Source organism: Sylvia atricapilla, chromosome 4, assembly GCF_009819655.1.
Source record: "Sylvia atricapilla isolate bSylAtr1 chromosome 4, bSylAtr1.pri, whole genome shotgun sequence".
In the NCBI taxonomy this organism is placed as follows: Eukaryota; Metazoa; Chordata; class Aves; order Passeriformes; family Sylviidae; genus Sylvia; species Sylvia atricapilla.
In genome coordinates, this window is record NC_089143.1 from 10,531,948 (window position 1) to 10,554,674 (window position 22,727).

The 22,727-nt window shown below is 37.6% G+C and overlaps 1 protein-coding gene across 7 annotated transcripts in view; it reads right to left on the reverse strand.

The window, feature by feature from the left end:
• Nucleotides 1-22,727, reverse strand: part of TBC1D1 (TBC1 domain family member 1) — a 100,944-nt gene that overhangs the window by 38,381 nt on the left and 39,836 nt on the right. For 5 of the 7 annotated variants that reach the window (XM_066317119.1, XM_066317117.1, XM_066317125.1 and 2 more), the window contains 9 exons: nucleotides 15,448-15,981; nucleotides 12,266-12,355; nucleotides 11,187-11,291; nucleotides 10,446-10,578; nucleotides 8,956-9,047; nucleotides 7,218-7,328; nucleotides 4,126-4,254; nucleotides 1,996-2,082; nucleotides 635-924 (listed from right to left, as the gene is read on the reverse strand). In XM_066317119.1, the coding sequence (XP_066173216.1) occupies nucleotides 635-924; nucleotides 1,996-2,082; nucleotides 4,126-4,254; nucleotides 7,218-7,328; nucleotides 8,956-9,047; nucleotides 10,446-10,578; nucleotides 11,187-11,291; nucleotides 12,266-12,355; nucleotides 15,448-15,981 (1,571 nt within the window). The remainder of the gene's footprint in view (nucleotides 1-634; nucleotides 925-1,995; nucleotides 2,083-4,125; nucleotides 4,255-7,217; nucleotides 7,329-8,955; nucleotides 9,048-10,445; nucleotides 10,579-11,186; nucleotides 11,292-12,265; nucleotides 12,356-15,447; nucleotides 15,982-22,727) is intronic. The other 2 variants (XM_066317118.1, XM_066317122.1) reach the window with 1 other exon arrangement.

The following is a 22,727-nucleotide window of genomic DNA, read 5'->3' on the forward strand; positions in this document are numbered from 1 at the left end:
ATGGACAGAAGTGTTTCAACAGTAATTGGAAAAAGCCAGTAGAAGGATGAGAGAAAACTGCCATAAAGTTAAGAGGGGGCTAGAGATACAGAGGCAGGCCTTTGAAGGAGGACAGCTTGAAGAATATTCATATCAAAGGAAGCAATAGTTTGTTTTTGTCAGTAAAATCTAGATAGGCTCATTGAAAAGCCAGACAGGAGTCCCACCTCTACCAATAACTAAGCACTTTAAGTCACTTTTGTCTGCTGTTTCAAAGCTACATATGAAATCACCAACAAGTAAGGTTTTCAGGATCACAGGCTACTGGATTTTTGTCTGTAAATAGAAAACAAGAAGTAGCATTTATTTATGCTGTTCACAAATCAAAACAAAAAAACGATTGCTTGGACAAATATAACCGAATCAAGTAGTTTTGTGACATATACTGTGGAACTACACATCTCATGTCTTCTCTCCCCTGTGAAGCAAACAGGGCTAAAGGTGTTTTTAAAAAGAATACCTACAAACCTCCAAGGAGTGACACACTGCTGCGACACATCTCTTATCCATTAAGAGGACATACCTGGTATGCAATTATCATCCCCAAATGTGCCCTCAACAAACAAAATCATAGCCTGCTTTTAATAAGCCTTACTTTCTTTTGTGAGGAGTCTCTGTGCTCACTGAGTGATACCTCATAAGTTTCCTCTGAGGAACAGATGGTGATGTTTCAGCAGGTCCCAGAGATTCCTGGCTCTCCGTGGGTAAATGACTGAGTGTGTTTGCTCGCCTCCGAAAGCTCTGCTGGGGCAACATAAGAGACTGCTCCAGAGAGGAATCCTCTGTGTCACTGCAGAGATCATCCACTGACCCACTGCTCTTGACAGCATTTTCTGCAGGGAGCGTAGGAAGTCTGTCTTTCTCCTTTTCACACAATGGTGGCTCCTAGCAGTGCAAGAAATAACATTATCCATATGTGAGCTTAGAATGCATCTTTGAGATTGCAGTACCATGTCATTATTCATATCCCACAGACCTCTGCTTCAAATACACACATTTTTATCAAGCTAGGTCAATGAAAGATGTTTGATGTTTTATGTCCTTGTTGTTCATCACTTAGGCCAAAAAAGCAGAGTCTTTATTTTGCTGAGAAAATTTTGAGATTGATTGTATTTTATAGTATGTTGAATACAACTCAGAAGAAATAGGGTCAGAACAAAAGGGTGAGGTTTGGTGAACAGTGAAAAGGGTGCCATTGCAGAATGCTGTATATTTAGCAACTCATCTAACCATATACTATTCCTCTTGCCTACCTGCAGATTCACACAAAGGACTTAAGCTTATGAGTAGATGTCTGTTTCAATCCCAAGCCATTAATTTTATTTATTCCTCACCTCGTGTGCAGAATCAGCCATTCTTTCAAAAACATAACCAGAAAGAGCAGACCCTTGTTTCCACTACGTCAGGGGTTAGCTGGTGAGCAGGTACTACAGCAGAATCAATAGCTGTACATCTAAGCCTGCAGAGTGCTATGCTGCCTCCAGGGAAGAAGATTTGTTTCTTCCATGCTGTTTGTTCATATTGTTTTAGGCAGACTAAAAGCTTTCTAATCACATAAACAGGAAAACTACTTCTTGTTTTAGTTTTATGTTTCTTATGAATGCAGTCCTGCATTCATGGTATGAACTTTCAGGGCTAAAACCAGTCAGATTAGGTTAGGCAGCATGGTCATTATAGCACTTGTTACACTGCACACACTTGTAAAATTCAGATGATGTTATACAATACTTTATTTCACATACACTCACATATTCATACAAAATATATGTTATATACAGTACAAGGCATTTTTAATTCAGTAGCATTTCTTTGGTTTATAAAAAAGGGAACAGAATGAAAGGCTTGAAAGCAACTTGAAACATTTCACATCTGACCATATTTCACACTTGCTTAGTTGTTTCAGGGAATATTTTTTGAAGTGTCTAAATATGTACAACTGTCCCAGACTTTACTTACTTTATTTGTGCTGCTTAAGGTACTGGACATAGAGCTGTCCAAATCCACAGAACCAGAACTGTCCAGCGGACCTCTGGCTTTACTGCCCTGTACAAATAAAGCACATCAGCAGTTAAGATTATGATACATGGGGCACACCAAAGAGATTTGGGTAGCACAGTTGGGATCTATAATTTTCACAGACAGTATCAAATTTAATTTCCTGAAATGCCTAAAAATATCCTTTTTCCCTATGGGAAGCAGAAGATCCATTCAGGATAGTCTCTGTTAACTTGAAGGATTCTGTACAATTAAGGAATCCTCATGGGCAATGATGTGCTTTCCATGATATGTACATAATCACATGTTTCACATGTACTAGAACTACTGTTAAAGTACCTTCTGTATTAGGTATTAGAGGGATACTGAGAAATAAAAAGGACGTCTTTTACAAAGGACTAAACCCATATACATTTAATGCAAAGGAAAATATAATTTCTGGTACTACCATTTCAGTGCCTACAAATCAGAAAGCATAAATATTTCTGTAGAATCTGTGAACAATATTTTTGTATCATTTGAGTAATGTTTTTGTGTAACCAAGAAAAATATCTGATTAATCCTGATGTGCTAACACAATTACAGAAGTTGTATCTTCCTAACCTTAAATCATATAATTTATAAATGTTCTGAAGTTAAAGCTCATGTTCTCTTTGAAGTTTTATCACAGGTAAAATATAAAATTATTCACAACAGTGACTATCTCTCTTTGCAGTTCACCCAAAACTTCTGGCTTCAGATCTGATCAAAATCAAGAGTTTCCATCAAAACAGCAATGCCAGTGAAAACGCAACCAATGTACAGCTATGCGTATGAGAAGGCAGCTTATACCAGTCAGCAAACTGAAAAAAATTTGAACAGTACTACAACTAATGTAACACCACTAACATTATGTTTCATATCCCAAGCACAGCTGCAGCAGGCTTTTATAGGGGTAAATTCTAGAAATGCTGTCTGGGAAGTAATGAGAGGGGATATGAAACTAAAAATCGTCTCTATATGTAGAATTGTAACAAGAAAACCATGCTTTTGCTAACATTTGTCTTAAGAGACTGGGTTAGATATGATGTCTGAAACAAGCTTTGAAAACCTAGTTCTGTCACTGGGAACTGCTTGTCCGTGAACTAATAAATTGTACTACATACTGCTTCAATGTAACTTTTTGCTGACTACAAATGAGAATGTCGAATTTCTGTTCCTGAATGTTTGTTGTTTGACATTCTGTCACAGCTCTTTTGTTTTAAGGGAGAACGTTTGATTTTTTTAATCCTTTGTCAAGCAGAATCCTTTCCAAGCCTCCTACTATTTTCTTCAGACTTTTCTCGTGAGGTGCAAAATGCAGTGTATTTGAATGAGAAGACACTGCATAGATTTAAATCAGGACATCTGATTTAATTTCAAACTGCTGCTGGTTACTTTTGGCAGCTAATTTCAGTGATCTGTCCATGATAAACATTTTCACAGAATCACAGAACTAACTAGGTTGGAAAAGAATCACTATCACATAGAAGCTCAAGTTTTTTCCACTAATTAGTATTTCCAGACACTGTCTACAGAGAATTTTACCAGATGTAATATTGCATAGATGCCTTCATGTTCTTAGTGCTTTTCTTCACATTCCTCACCTTCAAATAATCTACAGGATTTAAAAGTTCAGATATCTCATTGTTAATCAGTTCTGTGTCACTCACTAATAAACACATCTCATTGTAAATGCTTAGTCAGCTCCTTAGTAGTTTCCTTCTACATAAAGAGAAGTGAAATTTCTGTTTTAATTTTCTAAATCCAAAAGAGAAATAAAACAATTGTTGCTTTTCATAAGTCCTCATGTTAAACTTCATAGTAATTTTCTGAAATGCCTATATATGCACTTTCTTATCTAGGAATTAGTTCACTTCAACCAGGACTTAGTATTCTCTCTACCAAAGCCCCGCTTTTTTTGTCTTCTAAAATGTATGCTCAAATATTTTTGTCACTGTGACTGTAATAACCTTTGGGCTACAGCTTGGAATGATAAAAAATAAGACTTTTCTATCAAATAAGTGAAGCAATGACATTATAATCAAAGACAATAAACATGAAAATACTTACACGTGATAAAATACTTTCAAAAGATTCTGTAAGAGACCTTTTTGCTTTGTTCTTTAACATGTCTAATCTGAATCTTGGAGCACTGCTGGACACTTCATTTACAGCATTCTCCGCTGGAGGCTGTGAAGCCTGCAAGTGTTTAAAAACAGAAACGTGAAATACTCAACCAGCATGGAGAAAATCTCAGTGAACAGTTTGAAGACTTCTGTAATCTGAATGAAAAGTTTTTCCTGGTGTCCTCTGCTTGTCATGCCTTTTTCTCTAGTGATACTTGCACTGAAGTTTAACAAACTCTCCTAAAATAAGGACTCCTACAGTGTAGAGTGAACTAGCCTGCTTCAGAAGAATTGCCGTTTTAATATGGATTTACAGCTCTGTTAACTGTTATTTTTAAACTGATATTTTTCACTTAAACCAGTGTAGAATTGTACAAATTCTAAATGTTTAAGTGTTACAGATTAGAGATTTCTCATGGATTTCCTTTTCTTCAACCAAGAAATGAATCAAAATCTCATCATTAACAGAAACTCTCAACTTTCTCCCTTATAGTAAAATGGGTCTTTCTAAGGGCCACGAAGATGTGTAACAATCTAACTCTTCTGTATATTTCAGCAGTAGAAACATTTCCACCTTAAAACTAACAATCAGTTGAGAGTTTTGCATCTTGAACAAATATTTCAGTCCATTTTTAGTGCTGGTGAATACTAATGTAGCTAACATAAAAACAATACTATGATGCAAATATTACCATCCAAACCCAATATCTGCAGTAGAAATCAGAGCTCAGTTTTCAATGCTGTTGAGGGAAGTTCATCTTGAAGCTGACAGGCACTGTAACCCTCTCCACTTGTCTCTAAATTCACAGATCTGAACGCTTGATCTGTATAATTACTAGTACTGGCCAGCTGAGTGACATAGTATAACCATCACCATTTTGTCCTGTCTAGATGTAATTTTCAAGTATTCTGTTTCCAGTATGACAACTTCACATGCTCCTGTATTTTCTTTTTACTTGCTGTCCTGGTTATGCCAGGACAAGGTTAATTTTAGCCAGGACCTAAGGATATTTTATGCCATCTGTCATTGCTGGAGGTAGGGAGGAAAGGTCTCTCTTCAGAGAGAAGGGGCTCCTTCCAGTCAAAAAAATGTGTCAGGAGGGAGTCTTCCAGTACTGTCTATAATTAGGGGGTGGATCCTGTTTCAATAATTTCTTTTCTATTACCCTCTCTGACTTGTATTTTTGCTATTTCTGGTCATTTTCTTACCTCACTGCTGTTTCCAGTAAATGGTTCTTATCTCAGCCTGTGACCTTTGCCATTTGTCCCTCCAATTGTCCTCTGCATCCCACTGCAGTAGGTGCCTGGCTTGGAGAGTCTTGGTGGGGGCACTGAATGGGGAGTACCATCCATTCCTAAACCATGACACCTTCCTTCATTCTCCAAGGGTAAATCAGATGCTGCTTGCTATTACATTCTTATGAGAAGACACTTTTTGAAGTGTTTTTGTTAAACAAAATCCACGTACTAGTATCACATTTCATCTTTTTTCTCCCCTGATTTAAATACATTTTTTGAAAAAGGCAATGAAAAGCATGAAAGTGAATATGCAGAGAAGACAGGAACAGGGACACCAGGGTGTCATGGGTTAATGATTGCTGAGACAAATATCAGAGTATGTGTTCAAAGGTATCTGCTATTACACAGGCCTGGAGATAAATTATCAGAGTAAATATAAAATGTTATGCTGAGACAAATGATAGGCTGAGGGGAAGTCAGTTCTCTTCTTAGAGCACTGGCATCTTTGCAAGTGTCAGATTAACAAATTTGGTTTCAGGAACTGAGCAAAGAGATTGCAGCAGGCCTTTCAAATTTTCAAATAATTGAAGACATACTAAAGATCTTATCTTGCTTTGTATATCCCTATTTCCAAGCTGTTTGTGATGACAACTATTTGACCATCAGCTAGCGTTACACCAAATAAAAATACTTCGTGTATGATGACAGAGGATCTCAGGCAATGTTCCTTCTCTTATCCCACAGCTGAAATGCTTTTTTCTTAAAAGTACATTTCTGGTGAGACACCCAAGACAATAAATCAGAGAGTGAAATATGCAATTTTCTTCCTGTTTACTCAGGGAGGTCAATAATTAGCTCGTAAGCCATAAAAGAGAAGAGATTAATAAAGTGAAAGTACAGTAAAGGAAGATTTGCTGCTACTTTCCTAATTTCTTCACAGGTCTAATTACTCTCCATACATTCATTTGCTAGTTTATATCACAAATGGCTGAGAGTAATCATCACAGTGGAATTACCAACCAAAAGTAGAGGAACGTTCAAGATTTTAAAAGGGTCTAAATAATTGGAAATGAAAGTTTCCAGAGAATAAATGGAATCCTTTTTAAAATACTAACCTGCTTGAGTTGTCTCAAGGCAGCTACTCACAAACCAAGGCATCCAAAATCACTAATCCCTTTGGAAAAACCTTAACTGTGCTATATAAATAGCCAGTTAAACAGCATTGATAGAACCTGATAGAAAATAAAAGGTAGCTCATCTCTTTGCATATGGATGAGAGTCTCTGCTGCCATTTCTGCAGCAATCCTCCTCATCTTAAGGCCACTTCCAATGGTTATTTGCACACAAGAAAAAACTTCCAGTCTTGAGTAAATGTAATAGGCTTTATCAATGATCAAATCCAATGTCTTAACATTACACTGACTCAACACTGACAGCAAGATGGCAAATGCCACAGATCATTTGAGAGCAATCACAAATTCATTATACATTCTCTCATATATATTGAATTGTCATTGCAGTGAGAACAAATAAACAATTTAGTCGTCTGCCTTGTTTGCACCTCTGTCTCCCAGGCCTGAAATCACTTGGTACCAGGGACTTCAAAATCTGAGATATCTGTTTTGGTGCATGACAATAGTTTATGAACCAGAAGCAAACCCAGTTATTCACCACTGCTTACAGATTGATGCTTCAAATTGCAAGTGATGGAAGTTCGCCTTTGGAAAAATATAAAAATTGAGCATAAAATTTTTGCTGGCTTCTCCTTACATGAACTAAAATTGAATGATTACTTACCTGTTTTGCTTCTCCAACATGAATATGGTCCTTCTGTTTTTCTTCATACATGTTTCTCAAAAGAGAAATAATCAGCTCATTCTCTTTTTGTTCATTTCGTGGTCTTAATTTCTGTAATTGAAAACACCACAAGCACAGTAATTATACTGTTAGCAAATATTTACTCTTCATTTGTCACTAATAAATCAGCAATGTAGGAACACGTTTAGTCTGCTAATGCTACTACTCCAGTCCACCAGAGGACACCAGTGTCCCAGGCAAAGCACCAATACAGCCACAAAAACACCTGATCTCGCTTCATACATGACAGAATTTACACCTAAGACAGAGGACAGCTGTACAGATAAAAATATATATAGATATACAAATACACAAAGATATACAGATATTTGCCACAAGCAAATAAAGGCTTTAAAAATATTTTTGCCAATTTTCTTTTGATATAAAGAAAACTGAACCACTGTAGTTCTGAATTTGTAGCAGTCATGGAGTACCGTCCTAGACATAGGATTTTCACAATGCTTCTCCTAGAAATCCTTCACACTGAACATTTAATTTTTGGGAAATTATATAGGTTTTTTATAAATTGGTGCACAAGGTGAACATATTTATCTGTGCTGCATTTTATTTAGATCTGAGTTCTTGCAAGGGAAGATTTTAAAACAATTTATTAAAGAATTTAATCCCAGAAATTTAACTTTAGAAAAGCATACGCTGCCTTAAGCCTATTGATAGAACGCAGAGGATACAGTATGAATTAAGGCCAAGGTAGCACATTACATTAATAAAAGTACCACAGGAAGATAGTTGATAGTGCAAATCATGGTAACAATACATGGATCTGCAAGAATGCAACATCCCAGGCTGTCCAGCTGAAAAAGTTGTCTGAGAAAGATGGACAGGAGATTTGTACTTTACCCTTAGTTCTACCAAGTTAATCGTTTGCAGACCTTCACCAGAAGCAATTAACAGTTTCCTGTGACTACTAGAAGCTTTAGATTGTGTGCAGAACACTAAAAGACACCACTGCTGCTAGCTGCCCTATGCTAAGAAATTACTTAGCTCAGGGAATTGGTCCCACAGAGTAACTTCCAAATTTGGTACTGAGTGATAAACTGCCACGTGGAAACACACAAAGATACTGAAATGGCTCAAGAAAGGAAGGAAACATTACTTTTTAAAAAGTCTGAAATTTCTTAATCTTCAACAGTGTGTCAATCCCAGTGACATTTCCTACAATGCACATCATCTGTCTTAAATCTAGCTATGCTTTCCTCTGTCCTAAAATAGATTTAATTAAGAAGATAGAAAGTTTAACTTCTTTAGTTAGTTTGACAAGAATTGAGATCTAAGACAAATTTTAGGCAAGATATTTTCTGATCTGGGAATATTACAGTAATTTGTTTTGGTCAAAATAACAGTTTGAATGCTCTCACAGTAGAAGTTATTGCCTTTGCCCACAAAAAATGTGTTCAGTTTTACTCAGTGAGAAGGCAACATCTTCATGGAAAGCAAGGAGTATTAGGGGAAGAAAAATGAGTAAAACAGTCATTTTCACCAAAAGATAAGTTTTTAACAGCTCTAGAAAAACAATTGAAATTAAAGCCCAAGCTGGCTAACAGTCTATTAAGTGAAATTAATGAATGATTCTCAAAAAACGAAAATAACTTCTGTATTTTATACAGATGTTAGCAAAAACCACCAACTGCTTTAAAATCTTGTAGGAAACAAAGCTTACCTGGACCTCTTCAAAAACAGAGGCCTGCTCCTGGTTATTTAGTGTGGTTAGATGCTTTTGTAGTTCTAGTTTAGTCTTAGAAGGATGCAACCCTACCAAGAAGAACAAAAAAGAACAAATTACAGGGTCAAATTTTTCAGAATTAATCAATCACATAAATATACTCACAATTTAAGCCAAAGCTGGTCAATTATTTGAGCTGGCTCATTCCATGATTTCTTAAGAGGGCATTAGAAAGATCTCTAGGTTAATTTAAAGCTACTACTAAACACATGTCTTTAAAATGAAGGACATGAACTCTGCAATGAGGAGATTTACTGAGCACAGACCAGGATTATACTCTTAGCTGAAGATTTCATTACCACACAAAATAAAATAAACCCACAATCTACTGCATTTTAGCAGACTGTTTTGTTTGTGTTTTGTGCAGTGCTGCTTGGATTTTGTTTAGGGTATAAATAATTAGAATTCCCTTTCATTTCCCCCAATTTCCGTGTTGTGGGCTCTTCTGAAAACAAGCAAATTCACTGCTTGTTAGTGAAGGTCTTACTTTGCCCCTTGATGAAAACATTTATTGACAGTCTAAACCAGACTACCCTTTCATTCAGATTATTTTCTCTGTTCTCATCCAGGATTAAATTCCTTTCCTCTATTTTCTGTGGAAAAACAGCAAACCATCAACAGTATTGTGCACTTCAGTTTCTGATCACAGAATATCTCCTTCAGAAGCAGATGCTACAATTAATAAGATGGAATGATTGAAGGCATTCAGGAACATTTGCTTTTAAGAAACGTCCCAAAAATCACAGCTAGCTGAAAACCAAAACAGAGTGAAAGTAGTTTTGGAAGTTCTCCAATATCATCAAATTAGCACTAGGCAGGTTCTAGTCCAACAAGCCACTGTCACGTGGTCTGACAAGCTGCTGTTGCCCTTTATTCACCCCAAACATCACTTAAATGAACAAAATCTAACTGTGAAATTTGCTGAAACATAAAGAGGTTTGAATGTCTGTTCTAGGTGACAACTACAATTCTAATTTCTGCATTTTCATGAAGGAGCATAGATCAGCACCACAAACATATTAAAAGCATACTGTTCAGTTCCTGCTTAGTGATAGCACAATGCCAGTTTTTAAGTGGATTCAACAGGACAGCAGGTCATAGCTATTGCAGCATCTATCCTTCAGAAGTTCCTTATCTACAGTGTTCTGCATTTATAGGCCAATAGAGCCAAACATGCTGCAACTCACTAATGTTTACACTTGTAAATGGTTTTCAAAAATTCAACTAAAACACAATAAAGGAGCTTAACTCTTGTTAGAAAATTCTTATTACTTTACAGAAAACCTGACACTACACTCCTCTAAATAAAAGTTTCCACCCCAAGTCTTAAACTCCTTTTAAGCTTTAATTTCCTTAGGATTTTACATATTATCCCCCAGTGAAACTGCCAGAAAAAATATTCAACCAGAAAACTTTTTAAACCTCACCTTCTATCCTTTCACAGAGTTTATGCAAACTTTGCATAGGACACCCTTCACAGAGCTGGGGCTGTGCCTTGGAAGTTTGTTGCACAGCAGCCACAGTGAAAGCCTGCTTCAATGTCATCATGATTTCATCAACCTGAAAAGAATGGCATGCAAAAGAACAGAATTTCACTCTTCCACTGTTTTCCTTAACACAAACACAACAGTCTTTTAGAATGATACTGCCCCTTGCTTGGGAATGTGCTTATGATTAAAAAGACAAGCTGTTCCTATGTCAGTTCTGTGCACAAACACACAAGTGTGATAAAACTCATCATGAACTCATGTCTCTTCCAGGCCACCCAATTTTATTACTGTGGTCTAATGAAGATCCTGCTCTCTATCTCCAACCCCTTTCTTGTCTATTGCAGTTGTGATGCACTGGTCTTACTTAGAGCACAGAGGTGGTGTCCTGATTTTCAGAACAGGTATCCTAAGAGAAAACTCCCCCAAAAAGAGGCATGAGGTCTAACTTAGTTTGATAAATGACAGGATGATTTAGTGGACTTTAAAGAGGATTTTAAGTTCTGCCCTCAAAACAAATGAAAAGGTCTCTTGCAGACTGCTATATTAGTTACATTTTTGAAATACTGGTATTTCTGAGTGGAACAGGATTTGAAGACATTCAGCAAAATACAGAGCATGGAGCAGTGGAAGACTTTTAGAGCCTAATACTCTATTTGGCTGTTCTTTTCTTTCACTTACCAGTGCTTCGTCTGTACACTGAAACACATAGCAAACAAAGTGGAAGCCTCCATTTTCTGAAGACTCTCTACAGATGAACCCAAAGTGATCCACATGTCTAATTCCCTAGCAAAGAAACAACAGCAATGAAACAGTCATATCTACTTTCAACGAACTCATTGTACCTGTATTTCTTCCAGGAAGAAAAGAACAAATTAGCATTACATATAGGCCACTTATCTCTGTTACAGTGAGATTAAAGACTAAAATTCTGTCGTGTTACAGAACCTAATACTTCATGAATCTTTTGAATTTCAATTAAGTCAGGCATTGCTTGGTTTTTTGTTTTGTTTTTAATGGATGAAGTATATAAAAGAGCCATATAGCAGACCCAAAGAATTCTATTCAAAATGTATTTTCCTCTGAAATTTACAGAATATGTGCCTGTATGTTTAGTGATGAAAGCTATTGTCATCAAATTAAAAACAAAAGTCATTTGTGGAAAACAAAACCTACAAAATAAACCAAAAAAAACTCAGGCAGAAGGACAGAGAAGCAAACTCTGTGGCACAAGCAACAGAGATTAATAGTGAAAGGGGAAGATCTGACACATGCCTGCCCTCAGTGCATCACATATATTACCACCGCATGGCAGAGAACTGTCCTCGTTCAAACAAATGTAATTTATATTCTTGAAATAAAAAATTTTACACTATTTTTCAGATAACTCTTGCATATAATTTTTCTCCTTTCATTCTCACTTCTTAAAAAATACATCTTGCACAGCCAAGATTTGCACAGCCATGAATCATGCTCACTGCAATCTCAAACAAGAGTATGCTCCTGACCAGCATGTTCCTTCTAGCTAATATTATTCATCCACTGCACACAGAAGTGAGTCTTTATCTCAGAAATCACAATGCAAAGCATGAAAGAAGAATGATGATCTTATAAAATTACTGATTAATTAGCAGCTTTTCAATCACTAAAACTGCTGTTGAGAGAATCCATGTGGAGTGCAAGAAGAGAGGATTACATGAGCATTCACAAGCAGAGAACATCTTAACAATAAAAAAAGAGAAGAATACCTACAATCTTACCTGAGAACAAAAGGATATTTCTTTAAAGCTTTTCTCAATTGCGACTTTTTTTGTGTCAGGACTGATTAGGTAAACTTCAGACTGGCCAATCTAAAAAGAGCAAAACAAATTGCAAGGTGCTAACAAGTAACATGACACTTCCCTTTGTCCCACTATAAAAATGTTTCCTGAATACAAATCTCCAATTTTTTTTTTCTACCTGTATATTTGTATCAATGAGTGTTTTGCTGCCAGAAAAAATACTGAAACAACACTGATGGGGCATTGAGAGTTCTGCACATTAAGGCACTGAGGTTCAACGGGACAAGAGACTGAAAGTAATGTTTAAACAGATGAGAGCAAGGTATCACAAATGTATCACAATTATCCTACACAAATAACCTACTCTGCCTTTAGAGAAATATATTCATGCTCCATTTTCTGATTTTCTGCAGTCCTGGAATGTACCACAGTCACAGGAGCTACTTAATGAGATTGCTATAAAATTTAAATTCAAGTGTGTGCCTCTTCCTGTATGCCATCTAATAATTTTTTAGAGTTTTATTTATTTATGGCACACATAACAATTTAAAGCACTTAACTCAAAAACTATACAAATGAATTTACTGGAGCATATTTTCTAATGCAATTTAATCTGTTGGCCATTTGTACAGTCAAAAGATGATGCTAAGTACCGATGGGCAAAGGGTGTTTTTAAGGTAAAACTATTGTTTTATATTTTCAGCTTCTGGCAACATCTTTGTAATATTGTAACAGAAAAATTTAAATTCCTCATATTTCCTAGCATGTCAGAAACTGCTAAAAACAAGTCTCGTATCAGATTTTAGGAAGGCAGGTGGAATTTGGATCCACTCATGAACATGACTTAGAGAAACCTGCATCGATCACTACCAAATCCCAAAAGATGCACATAAAAACATCAGCAGCACCAATATAACTGAACTTTCTTAAGAAAGGAGGAAGGGACAAATCTTGTGTGTGAATGGATCAAGCCAGATGTGCCACCTCTGTATGTCCAAATATGGTGCTGTGCATTTACCTTCCACCTCTTCTTTCACTTCAACCAGTCACAATGGTTTTCCCCAGATGCCTGCTGGTTTCCTTGTACTGTCCCTGGGGCTGACCTAGCATGTGTTCGTGGAGATATTCCTTCCAACACCTACTCAGCAGCCTCCTGATTGCTGCTGTCATCCCCTCCCTGCAGCAAGAGGCTCCTTACAGCTCAGTCCCACATAATTCTTTCACATTTGGCCAGAAGTGATCATTTGAAGTCAACTGAACAAGAGGAAAAAACCCAAACCAATGAACCTCTTCCCCCTCACCCTCAATATACAGCCAGGACTAAAACCTATAGTACCCCCTCCTCCCCCCTAGATCCTAAGAAAGTGGCTAGGAGAGCAGTTCTTCAGGAATACATATGAAAATCAGGACTGTTTGAATCAGGTGAGGAGAGCTGGCAGACAACTAATCTGAATATTTTTCACACCTCATGCATCAAACAACCTTTGCTTCAGTCCTGGGGAAAATCTAAGTAACTAACTGAAAATATATCAACCTTGGTTTTTCTTTTCCCCCTCTGGATATTAAGTTACTTATAAGTGTTTTGTATGTAGCCACATACAAACTGGTAAGACCTGAGCATGCTGCCTGCATTCCCTGACTCAGAACCTGCTGAACACAAGGGATGGGTAACCAACAAACTCAGCTCTGTCATGAGCTGCTGCCTGTGGATACTGAAGGCACAAACTAGAGTTACCTCACTTCCTTATATTCAGCTGAATTTAGACTGGCTGAATAGGAAAAGAATACAGCTGTGCATATTAAACAATATTTTCCCAGGCAAAAAGCAACCCAAGACACAAAGCCAGATCACTGAAGCCTCACAATTCAGGAATGTACCTGCCAGCAGGTGACTGACATTAGAGTCACAAGCTGAAGCTGAAGGTGTCTTTAAGAGCTGTTGCACCTATTTAATATAAATTAAGAATGTACTCACTGGAGTAAGAGCACCTGGACCTACCCAGCCCAACTATAATCTCTCTATTTCTAAAATATATGCCATGAATCAATTCAATTTAGAACTAGGCATTATTAATATTATTATTATTATTACAAAGAGTATCTGTATTTTCTACGTGAAATGCATGCTCAGGGGAAGAAGGTGAACATGGCTTTCTTTTTACTAGAGAAGAAACATCTCTCCATCTCCTTGCACTCTCTGTTTGATGTCAGCCTGCCACAACCAAACAGAAGCTTTAATTCAGGTATAGCTGACTACAACATCTTCTGCATGCTACTTTATACAGATATAACACAGTGGCAATCCTTCTTAAGGATCCTTTTTCTCTGCTTCAGAAAACTTGTTATAATTGCACACACTCCACTCCAATACCGGCCTTAAGAAGGCCCAGCTCCAACAGCAGCTGATGGATCCAAGATGACCTAGGAGAGTCAAATTCTGCAGTATCAGCTCCAAGTTTGCATTATGCTCAGAAGACACAAGCTAAGTAAAATATGTTACATAGCTTATGCATCATGAGGATTGTAAGAGGAGCACAAACCACATCCCTTATTTGCTTCTCAGTTCTTGGAAAACAGTTTTGCTGCTCAGCTATCAAGGCAAGGGCATTGCTAGCCACACCAAAGCAGGGCAGCAGTGGAGGCATGTGTGGAGTAGCATTGGAAGCTATTACACTACTACTCCATCATTACACAGACATGTTGGCCAGCAGGAGCACCTTCATCAGTTACACTGCTTATCATGGGACAAAGTCTGCTAGCCCTCAGTCATGGTTTGGTCCTTCTGCTCTAGTTACAGGTAATTCATTCCCCTGGAAATTAATTTCTGCTGATACTAGCTAGGGTAAGTGTACATACCATTCTGCAAATGCACAGCTACCTAGTAACTTGCAGTAGCTATCTAAAAGCTTTCTTTAAAAGCCCAAGGTTTCAGGTAGTACTGTTTTAAACTATTTAATATAAACTTATTTAGAACATGTAAACCAATTTGCCCTAACAAGTAATGCTCTCCAGAGAAATAGGCGAGTTTAAGTTAAGCTTTGGTAATTGCAATTAAGTCATCAAAGAAGTAACTGCCATCTGTCAGAACATCTGCTTTGGTGTCTGCCACTCCAAACTCCAGGATGTGAAAACACCACCAGAAGCTGCAAATCTTGCTTTACCGTAAACAACATAGTCCGGTTCTCTGCAATGTCAGTTGGCTGCACAACACTGTGTCCATAGATGAGTTGACTTTTCAGGTTCAGTGAAATTGCATCTTCTTCAAAAGACCTGACAAAGCTGTTACTCCTAAGGCTTCCCTCTTGGAAATCCTTCTTAAAAGCAAAAGAACGAAGTCCAGGTTGAGAAAAAGATTTCCTAATTGGCCTTTTTTCCTCCTCTTCATTGGCCAAGGGCTGGAATACAGACCGCAATTTGCTGCTGAAAGAGAAGCCTCCAAAGTTATTGGCAGTTTCATGTTGTTGGGATGATGAGTTGAAATCTGAATCTTTTGCACAACTTGCACGATTAAATTTCTCAATGCATTCATCTATGAGTGCTGGAGGTGCATTTTTATGGGCTACTGTTACCCGTCCACAGAACAGCACCTCAAACTTTTTGGCAAAAGGGTCTTCAACATCTGAGAGATTATTCTGAAACTCTTCTTGACGGGCAATTTTTCCAGCTTGTCGAATAGAGCTTATAATCTCAGGCACCTACAGGAGGGGAAAAAATGCACATTAGCATCTGTTGCTTTATGAGAAACAAATTACAATATTAAGAGGCTTCCTGTTGAGATTTTCCTGGAAGGATACTCTAATTCAGTTTCAGAAATAAAAGACCAGTTGAAGTGATCTTGTGTTTATTCAAGAGACACATTATAGCAGTTAAACATTGAGAAGAGGAATTTCTCATTTGTCTCCTTGCCAGGAGTTCACCATCATCAACACTTTGTCAAAAGAGCTTTGTCCCTTGCAGTTGCTCTTCATCTTCAGTAAAATTTTTGCCTCTGAAGCAACTAGTATAACATGACAAATTCCAATTCAAAATGAAAGACAGAAGTACTTCAGAAAACATACAAGAAGCCATGGACTAATTAATTGGTAAAGTAATTTAATCTCTGTTGTTTTTCACTCCCTTCTCTTACTGAAATTAATTATTTTAGATGTTAATTTATATTCTACTATGCTAGAGCACACTCTTAAATAATATTACCTCACATACAATATGACTTGCAGGGCATCTGTATGAGACAGCAGTCTGCTACAGATCACAGATGTTCTAATTAGAACCCAAACTGCCATGTGATGCATTTTGAGTGACAGGAAACAGTCTCAGTTGTTGATATGGTTAGACAGTAGTGATGTACAAATGCTCTGTGCTAAGTTGCTGTGAGGCCAGTGCTTGGTTACATCACACTGCGTTGACTGACCTAGGAGATTAAGGTTCTTCTGCAGTCTGCTGCTCCTGCTCTAACAAAAAATGTGAGGCCACCATCTATGATCACAACTGCTAATTCTGCCAGCTTTTTTTATTTACCAAAGATAGGTCGAGAAAAATCCAGGCAAAGTGTGCTAATTTCATGACAAAAATTTCCCCAGTCAAGCATCAACTGGAACTTGCTTTACTTACAAGTATTTGGTTGGAGATAGTACAGAAAGAAGTCTGGGAGCAGCAGACTAAAATACTAGTCCAGAAGGACCACTTCCCCTATGAGAAAAGGCATCCCTAAACCTAGAGAATATTTTGGAGACCTGGCCTCTGGTTTTGTTCAGACATTTTTATGGTTATCTATTGCTTAAACATAACGCAGTAACATGCATAAACCAATTGAGGAAACAGCACAGGATTTTGAGGGAAAAAATATGTACAGTGAAAATTGAATGAATATTCTGGGTGGTCATAAAGACCTCAATAGGATTTCTTTTATAGACAAGAAAACAAAGATAAAGATATGGGTGGGTAGGTAGGTAGGTAGTGGATAGATGGACATATAGATAGATAGGTATTCACACACATATAGCTAGTGGATTTAAAATAGTAACACATTACAAAATAGGAACTCGGGAAGCATTACTTCACCCTTCAGTGCGAGGCATGAGTCATCAGCTAATCATTCAGCAAAGACAATATGGAAGAATGAGCAAGAAAAGCAGGATCAGGAATTCATAACTCCATTCTCTGATATGTCACAAACCAGTCAGAAAGCCTTGAGCTCAGGCAGCTTTGTGCCTAACTTCTTAATCATGCACAAGAAGAACATTAAGGATAGAACAAATCTTCAGTACCTCAAACAAAAACATGCATTTGCTCTACAGGGAGCTAAAGGTCTACCTCGGTTTTATTTACTCAACACTCCTCCAAAGAAACAATTTTGAATGGCATAACACATCAGAATTACAGTAAAACATGACACTTAATTCTATCCACATTTGAAGTGCTTTAGTAATTTTTCATAAATATGTTTTACTCTTGTGGGAGTGTCTGGACTCACCAGCCATAGACAATTTTACTACTGAGCTGCCCAGGATACATGGTCACCAGCAGAGACCAGCAATCCCACCTCCAATTCTGCTGAGGCTGCAGAGGCAGCAGCAAAGGACCGAGGCATTTTCTGAACTTTGCTGACTTTGGTAAAGCCAGGAACATCAGCTCTCACCCAGTCACACATCAGTGACTGTAAGGACAGTTTCCAACAGTGCAGGTGCTGCAAGGGTTACAGCTGAGCTAAAGCCCTGACAGGGCCTTAGAGATCCAGCACATACATGCAGTTATTGAATTTAACTTCTTCAGTGTTTCTTGTTATCAAACACCTTGGACATTGATAAAATAGCTATTCAACAGTGGCTATACTTTATGTAGACAGTGGTTAGGGAAAGACACTACATCACACAGGACTCTGCAGTAGTTAATAAACTTTGTGTCTGAGGAGAGCCAGCAGGCCTGTTGATGAAAAATCAAGGGAAGTATTTATTTATTTATTTTCACACATGCTAGGGCTTGAATCATGTCATTGATAAGTAACAGCTGGCTTCCGTGCTACACTCACTAAAAAACACAGACTCTTCTGTTCTCACTTACAGACCAAAAAAAAATCTTCAGCCTGCTAATAAAATTTTATTACTTTTGATTAGGCAACTGATACAGCAGAAACAGCAAATCACCATTTCACTTTTCTGTGATGCTTATGTATGTTAAACATGTATCTATTTTCATTAGTAAAGACAAGATCCATGATGAATGAAAAAAAAAAAATCCAAAATATTTATTTCCCCTGGAACTGCTCTTTGACTGATCAAGATCTGTGCTCTTTTTATCTACCTGGACCACTCCAGACTTTTTATGCAAGTATGAAAAATGAATAATCCACTTGCTCTCTGTATCCTGACACTGGCTCTCCAAGTAAACAGACCTGGATGCTGAGTAAACAAATATGAAGTAAACGGTAGTTGAAAAAAAAAAAAACAAACTACAATTATTTCAGGTTATTAGAATAAAGATGTAAGCTCTATCTTGGCAAATGTTTATTAACCACAGCTGGAACATTTCCAGGTTAAGCAGCATGCCACTGGCTGATCAGTAACCACATCTCTTGCAAACCTCCAAAAATTAATTAGGATGTAAACAGAATCAGGTTTTATGGCTCTTCAATTTGTATTAGAAAGCAGCAAGGATGAAGTTGCTCATGAATTAAGTCAATGCTGCTTGGAGTCTTTTAAAGGTTGTGAGCTCTTTCTGAACATAAGAATTTTTATTTTTTTTTAAGTGCAAAGGTGGCCACAAGCTGGCATAAGTTGCCCAGAGAGATTGCAGAGTGTCCATCGTTGTGGATATGTAAACTCTGACTGGACATGGGCTGAGCAGCCAGCTCTGGGTGACCCTGCTTTGAGCAGGGGGCTGAATTAGATGACCTCCTGAGGGGCCACCCTATGTCACCTTGGTGATATAGATACCAACTGTTGTTATACATACCTACTGGTAATTGTGCCAACTAATCTGAACTTGCTAAGACAGTGGGGGAGACTGTTGCACGCAGGTAGGATTTCTTCCTGCCATACAAATCCTCTTTTCTAGCATACTTCTATGCTTAAGCATTCTCTGACAGGTTTCTTAATATAAATACATAATTAGTGGATAAAATTATTTCCCTAAACCTACAAAACTAAGTACAGAACATCATTGTAAGCAACAAGGAACCTTTACCAAACACAGAGCATTACCTTCTTATCACTTCAGGCCAAACAAGCCTGCTGAACAGAAGATACAACTGAAATGTACTAGGGAAAAGGTTTTGTGTTTCAAGTGTCTGAATTAGATACAGAAAAAGATCATGGATCTATAACCATTAAAAATAACACTGGACTTGTGGGTGTTTTTAAAGTGTTCCACATTATTTCTGCCATAAGGAGAATGTTTACTTTGCAGAGACAAAGCAGGGAACTGAAATGCTGAGTATTCTTGTGACTTGGCTTGTGGGTATTGAAGCAAAATATAAACCAACACTTAGGACTTCCTAGTGCATGTTGCTCATTTACAAGACAAACAGCTGCAGCTTCTATGCCATGCCCCAAATCATGACAAAAAGCAGTAATTTTTAAGCATGCACAGGTTTGCTGCATCTGAAGAGCAAAGAACAGCTCTTCCCCCTCACATAAACTGCAGTTGCATTTTCACCCCTTGAAACTAGCAGTCACCCTGTAAGTTTACATACAAGCATATAAGAGGTCAAGGTCTTTATCCTGTCAGTAGATGTAAGAAAGAGTTAGAAACTATTACAATTAAAAGAGCCCAGTAACAGCTGAATGTTACAGCTGACTTTTGGTAAGAAAGACCAGACTGAAAAAAAAAGATTCCTAGTTTATTTTAAACATAGTAGCTAAAAGAGCAAAATGTGCCACAGAAAAACAACTGCTAACACATCAGCTGGGATGACTAGGTGAAAAAAGAAAAAAAGTGGGATAATTTATTATTCTAGATGTTATGCAATGTGTATACCAGCAGTACAAATCTACCTGTTTATACCTACCAGTGTCTGCATAAGGCTTCAGGTCAATGAAGTGCTCAAGCACTGGCTTAATGATTTCAAGGACATAGGGGGGTTTGTTTAACCTAAGACAGACCTGTGCTGACAGGAGCTGGTCTTGTGCAACAGACTCCAGGAATTGCTGGACACTGAAAACCATTAGGCTCAGATTCTTAGGCTGAACCTCAGAAGGTCTCACACCACCCCAGCTGGAGCAAAGCCTTGAAGACCTTCCACAAAGCTCTTGAAACAATTAGATGTTTTGATTGAATTTTGCTAGCTTACTCAAGCGAGAGAGAACATCTGAATTATTTGTAAGTGCTTTTGCTGGCTTTTTTTTTTCCTGATCAATAGAGCAAGCTAAATAAAATATACCAAGAAATCTAATACTGTTTCCTGTTAGTATCTTTCCTTCTTTATTTTAGTAGAGAGTACTGCTACAAAAAAAGATAGGGTACACAGCTATTTAACTGTGGGAGAAGCCATCTAGTTGTATCAGGACAGAGAGCAATAATTTTGTTACCTGTAAGTTATTTACAGTAATGGAATATTTTGTAAAAATAGTAGAATGAAGAAATTAAAATATTTTTAAACAAATACCACACATATAAAAAGTAACACAGTACGGTGTTTACTTGAATTTTTAAAAAAGATGCATTAAACTTTTAATTTCAGTAGTTTGATATGTAATAAAAAGCAGCTGCTCTGTTTTCAGCACACTGGTGGCAAAATAGCTGTCCAGATATCAGTGCAGATCAGCATTTCCTGTCCTTACCACTGCTTAACCCACAGTAGTGGTCAACTGATTTCTCAAACACTTTCTCCACTCATAGCATTTAAAGTTTGGAAATTTTAAACCAAAAGCATTTTAATTAAATTTTACAGACAGTCTTCTTCTTTTAAATTGAGATACTGCATAATTTCTCCTTCTAAAATCACAGAGTAATTTAATTTAGAAGTGACCTCTGATGGTGCAGTCTCCCACATAAAGCAAGGCAAACTTCCAAGTTAGATACAACTTCAAACTTTGATGAAATGCTGGGGGTCACATCCAGCTAAGTTCCAAGCAGGAATGTCAAGACAGAATTTCCTTACACTCTGGAAATCAGCAGAAATTGAAAGCAGAAAAGAGTTATAAACTTTCCCAGTTAATTTCTATTGCAGTGAAATGTCTTTTATATTCAGTTCTTATCTCAAGGGTGTTTTTTTCTTCTGTTATCTTGCTTAGAGATTGGTCTCTAAGAGTCTCCTACACCTCTATGACTTTTTCCAGTCATGAACCTCAATTTTTGTTTTAAAACCTTTTTACCCATTGGCCCTTAATAGACAGATTTAATTTGATTTTTATCCCTCCCACAAAGCCACTTTCAAACCCAGATTAAATTCAGGGAACAACAAAGCTTAGAGCTCTCCAGTCCCTGGCTGACGAGTGTCCTTGCAAGCTCCTGTCAGCTTTTCTATGAACAGCAAATGCACCAGGGGTAGAACTAAAGTGACATTCTTACCAACAGCTCCCCAAGTACTTAAGACTGGCAAGTGCAGAGAGACAAGTCACCTTTACTCCATGACTTCACTTCTCAACACCTATGATCCCAAATTTTGCTGCTGTAACCTCACTGCTCAAAAAAACAGCTATAAAAACTATGCCACTCTTAGCAGCTTCACCAGCCACACATGTCAGTCCAGCACATTTCTCTCCACAGTACATAAGATGCTGGGTGTCTCACTTAAGCAGGGAACTCATAAATGTCTCGAAAAGGAGAACAAGTTGGAGCACAAGCAGAGAGCTGGGAGGGTAGCAGCCAGCAGGACTAACCACAGTGCAGGTGTGTTGCTTAGGAAGGGTTGTGAAACCTACAAAAGCAAGACAGAGGTATTGTTTCAGCCTTAATAAAGAAGAGTTGAACAGCTGAATATCACCATGAAAGGAAGAACAGTCATACACATGCCTACTTGTGGACATGGTTTCCTTAGTAAGGTTTGAATGGGCTTTATACAGAGAAAGGGATAAGTGAGGGTGATGAGGCTAAGACTCAAATTTTGCAGGGATGCATGTAAGAACCTGATGAATGTGCACTAAAATTCAAAGGATATTTAAAGGGGCAGAGAAAGTTATGTTTTTAAATCTAGTTCTTTTTGACGTGGATGAGTGGATGAATGCCACTAGCATTGTCTGAGATGACTGACAGTAAGCACCACGAGTAGAGCTCCATGTAGCTAACACATACTCTTAACAATTTACACATTATCATAAAAAGCTGTAAAGGGGACTAGACTTCCCACACACATCAAGTGCTATCTCCAGAAGACTGTTAAAGTACTGCAGACTGATGTCATGAGTACTGTATGCCACTTTCACTGTATTGCATTCCTTGTAATATTACAGGCAAATCTCAGCTCAAGAACATTCCTCATGATTCCTTAGCCAGACAGAAGAGA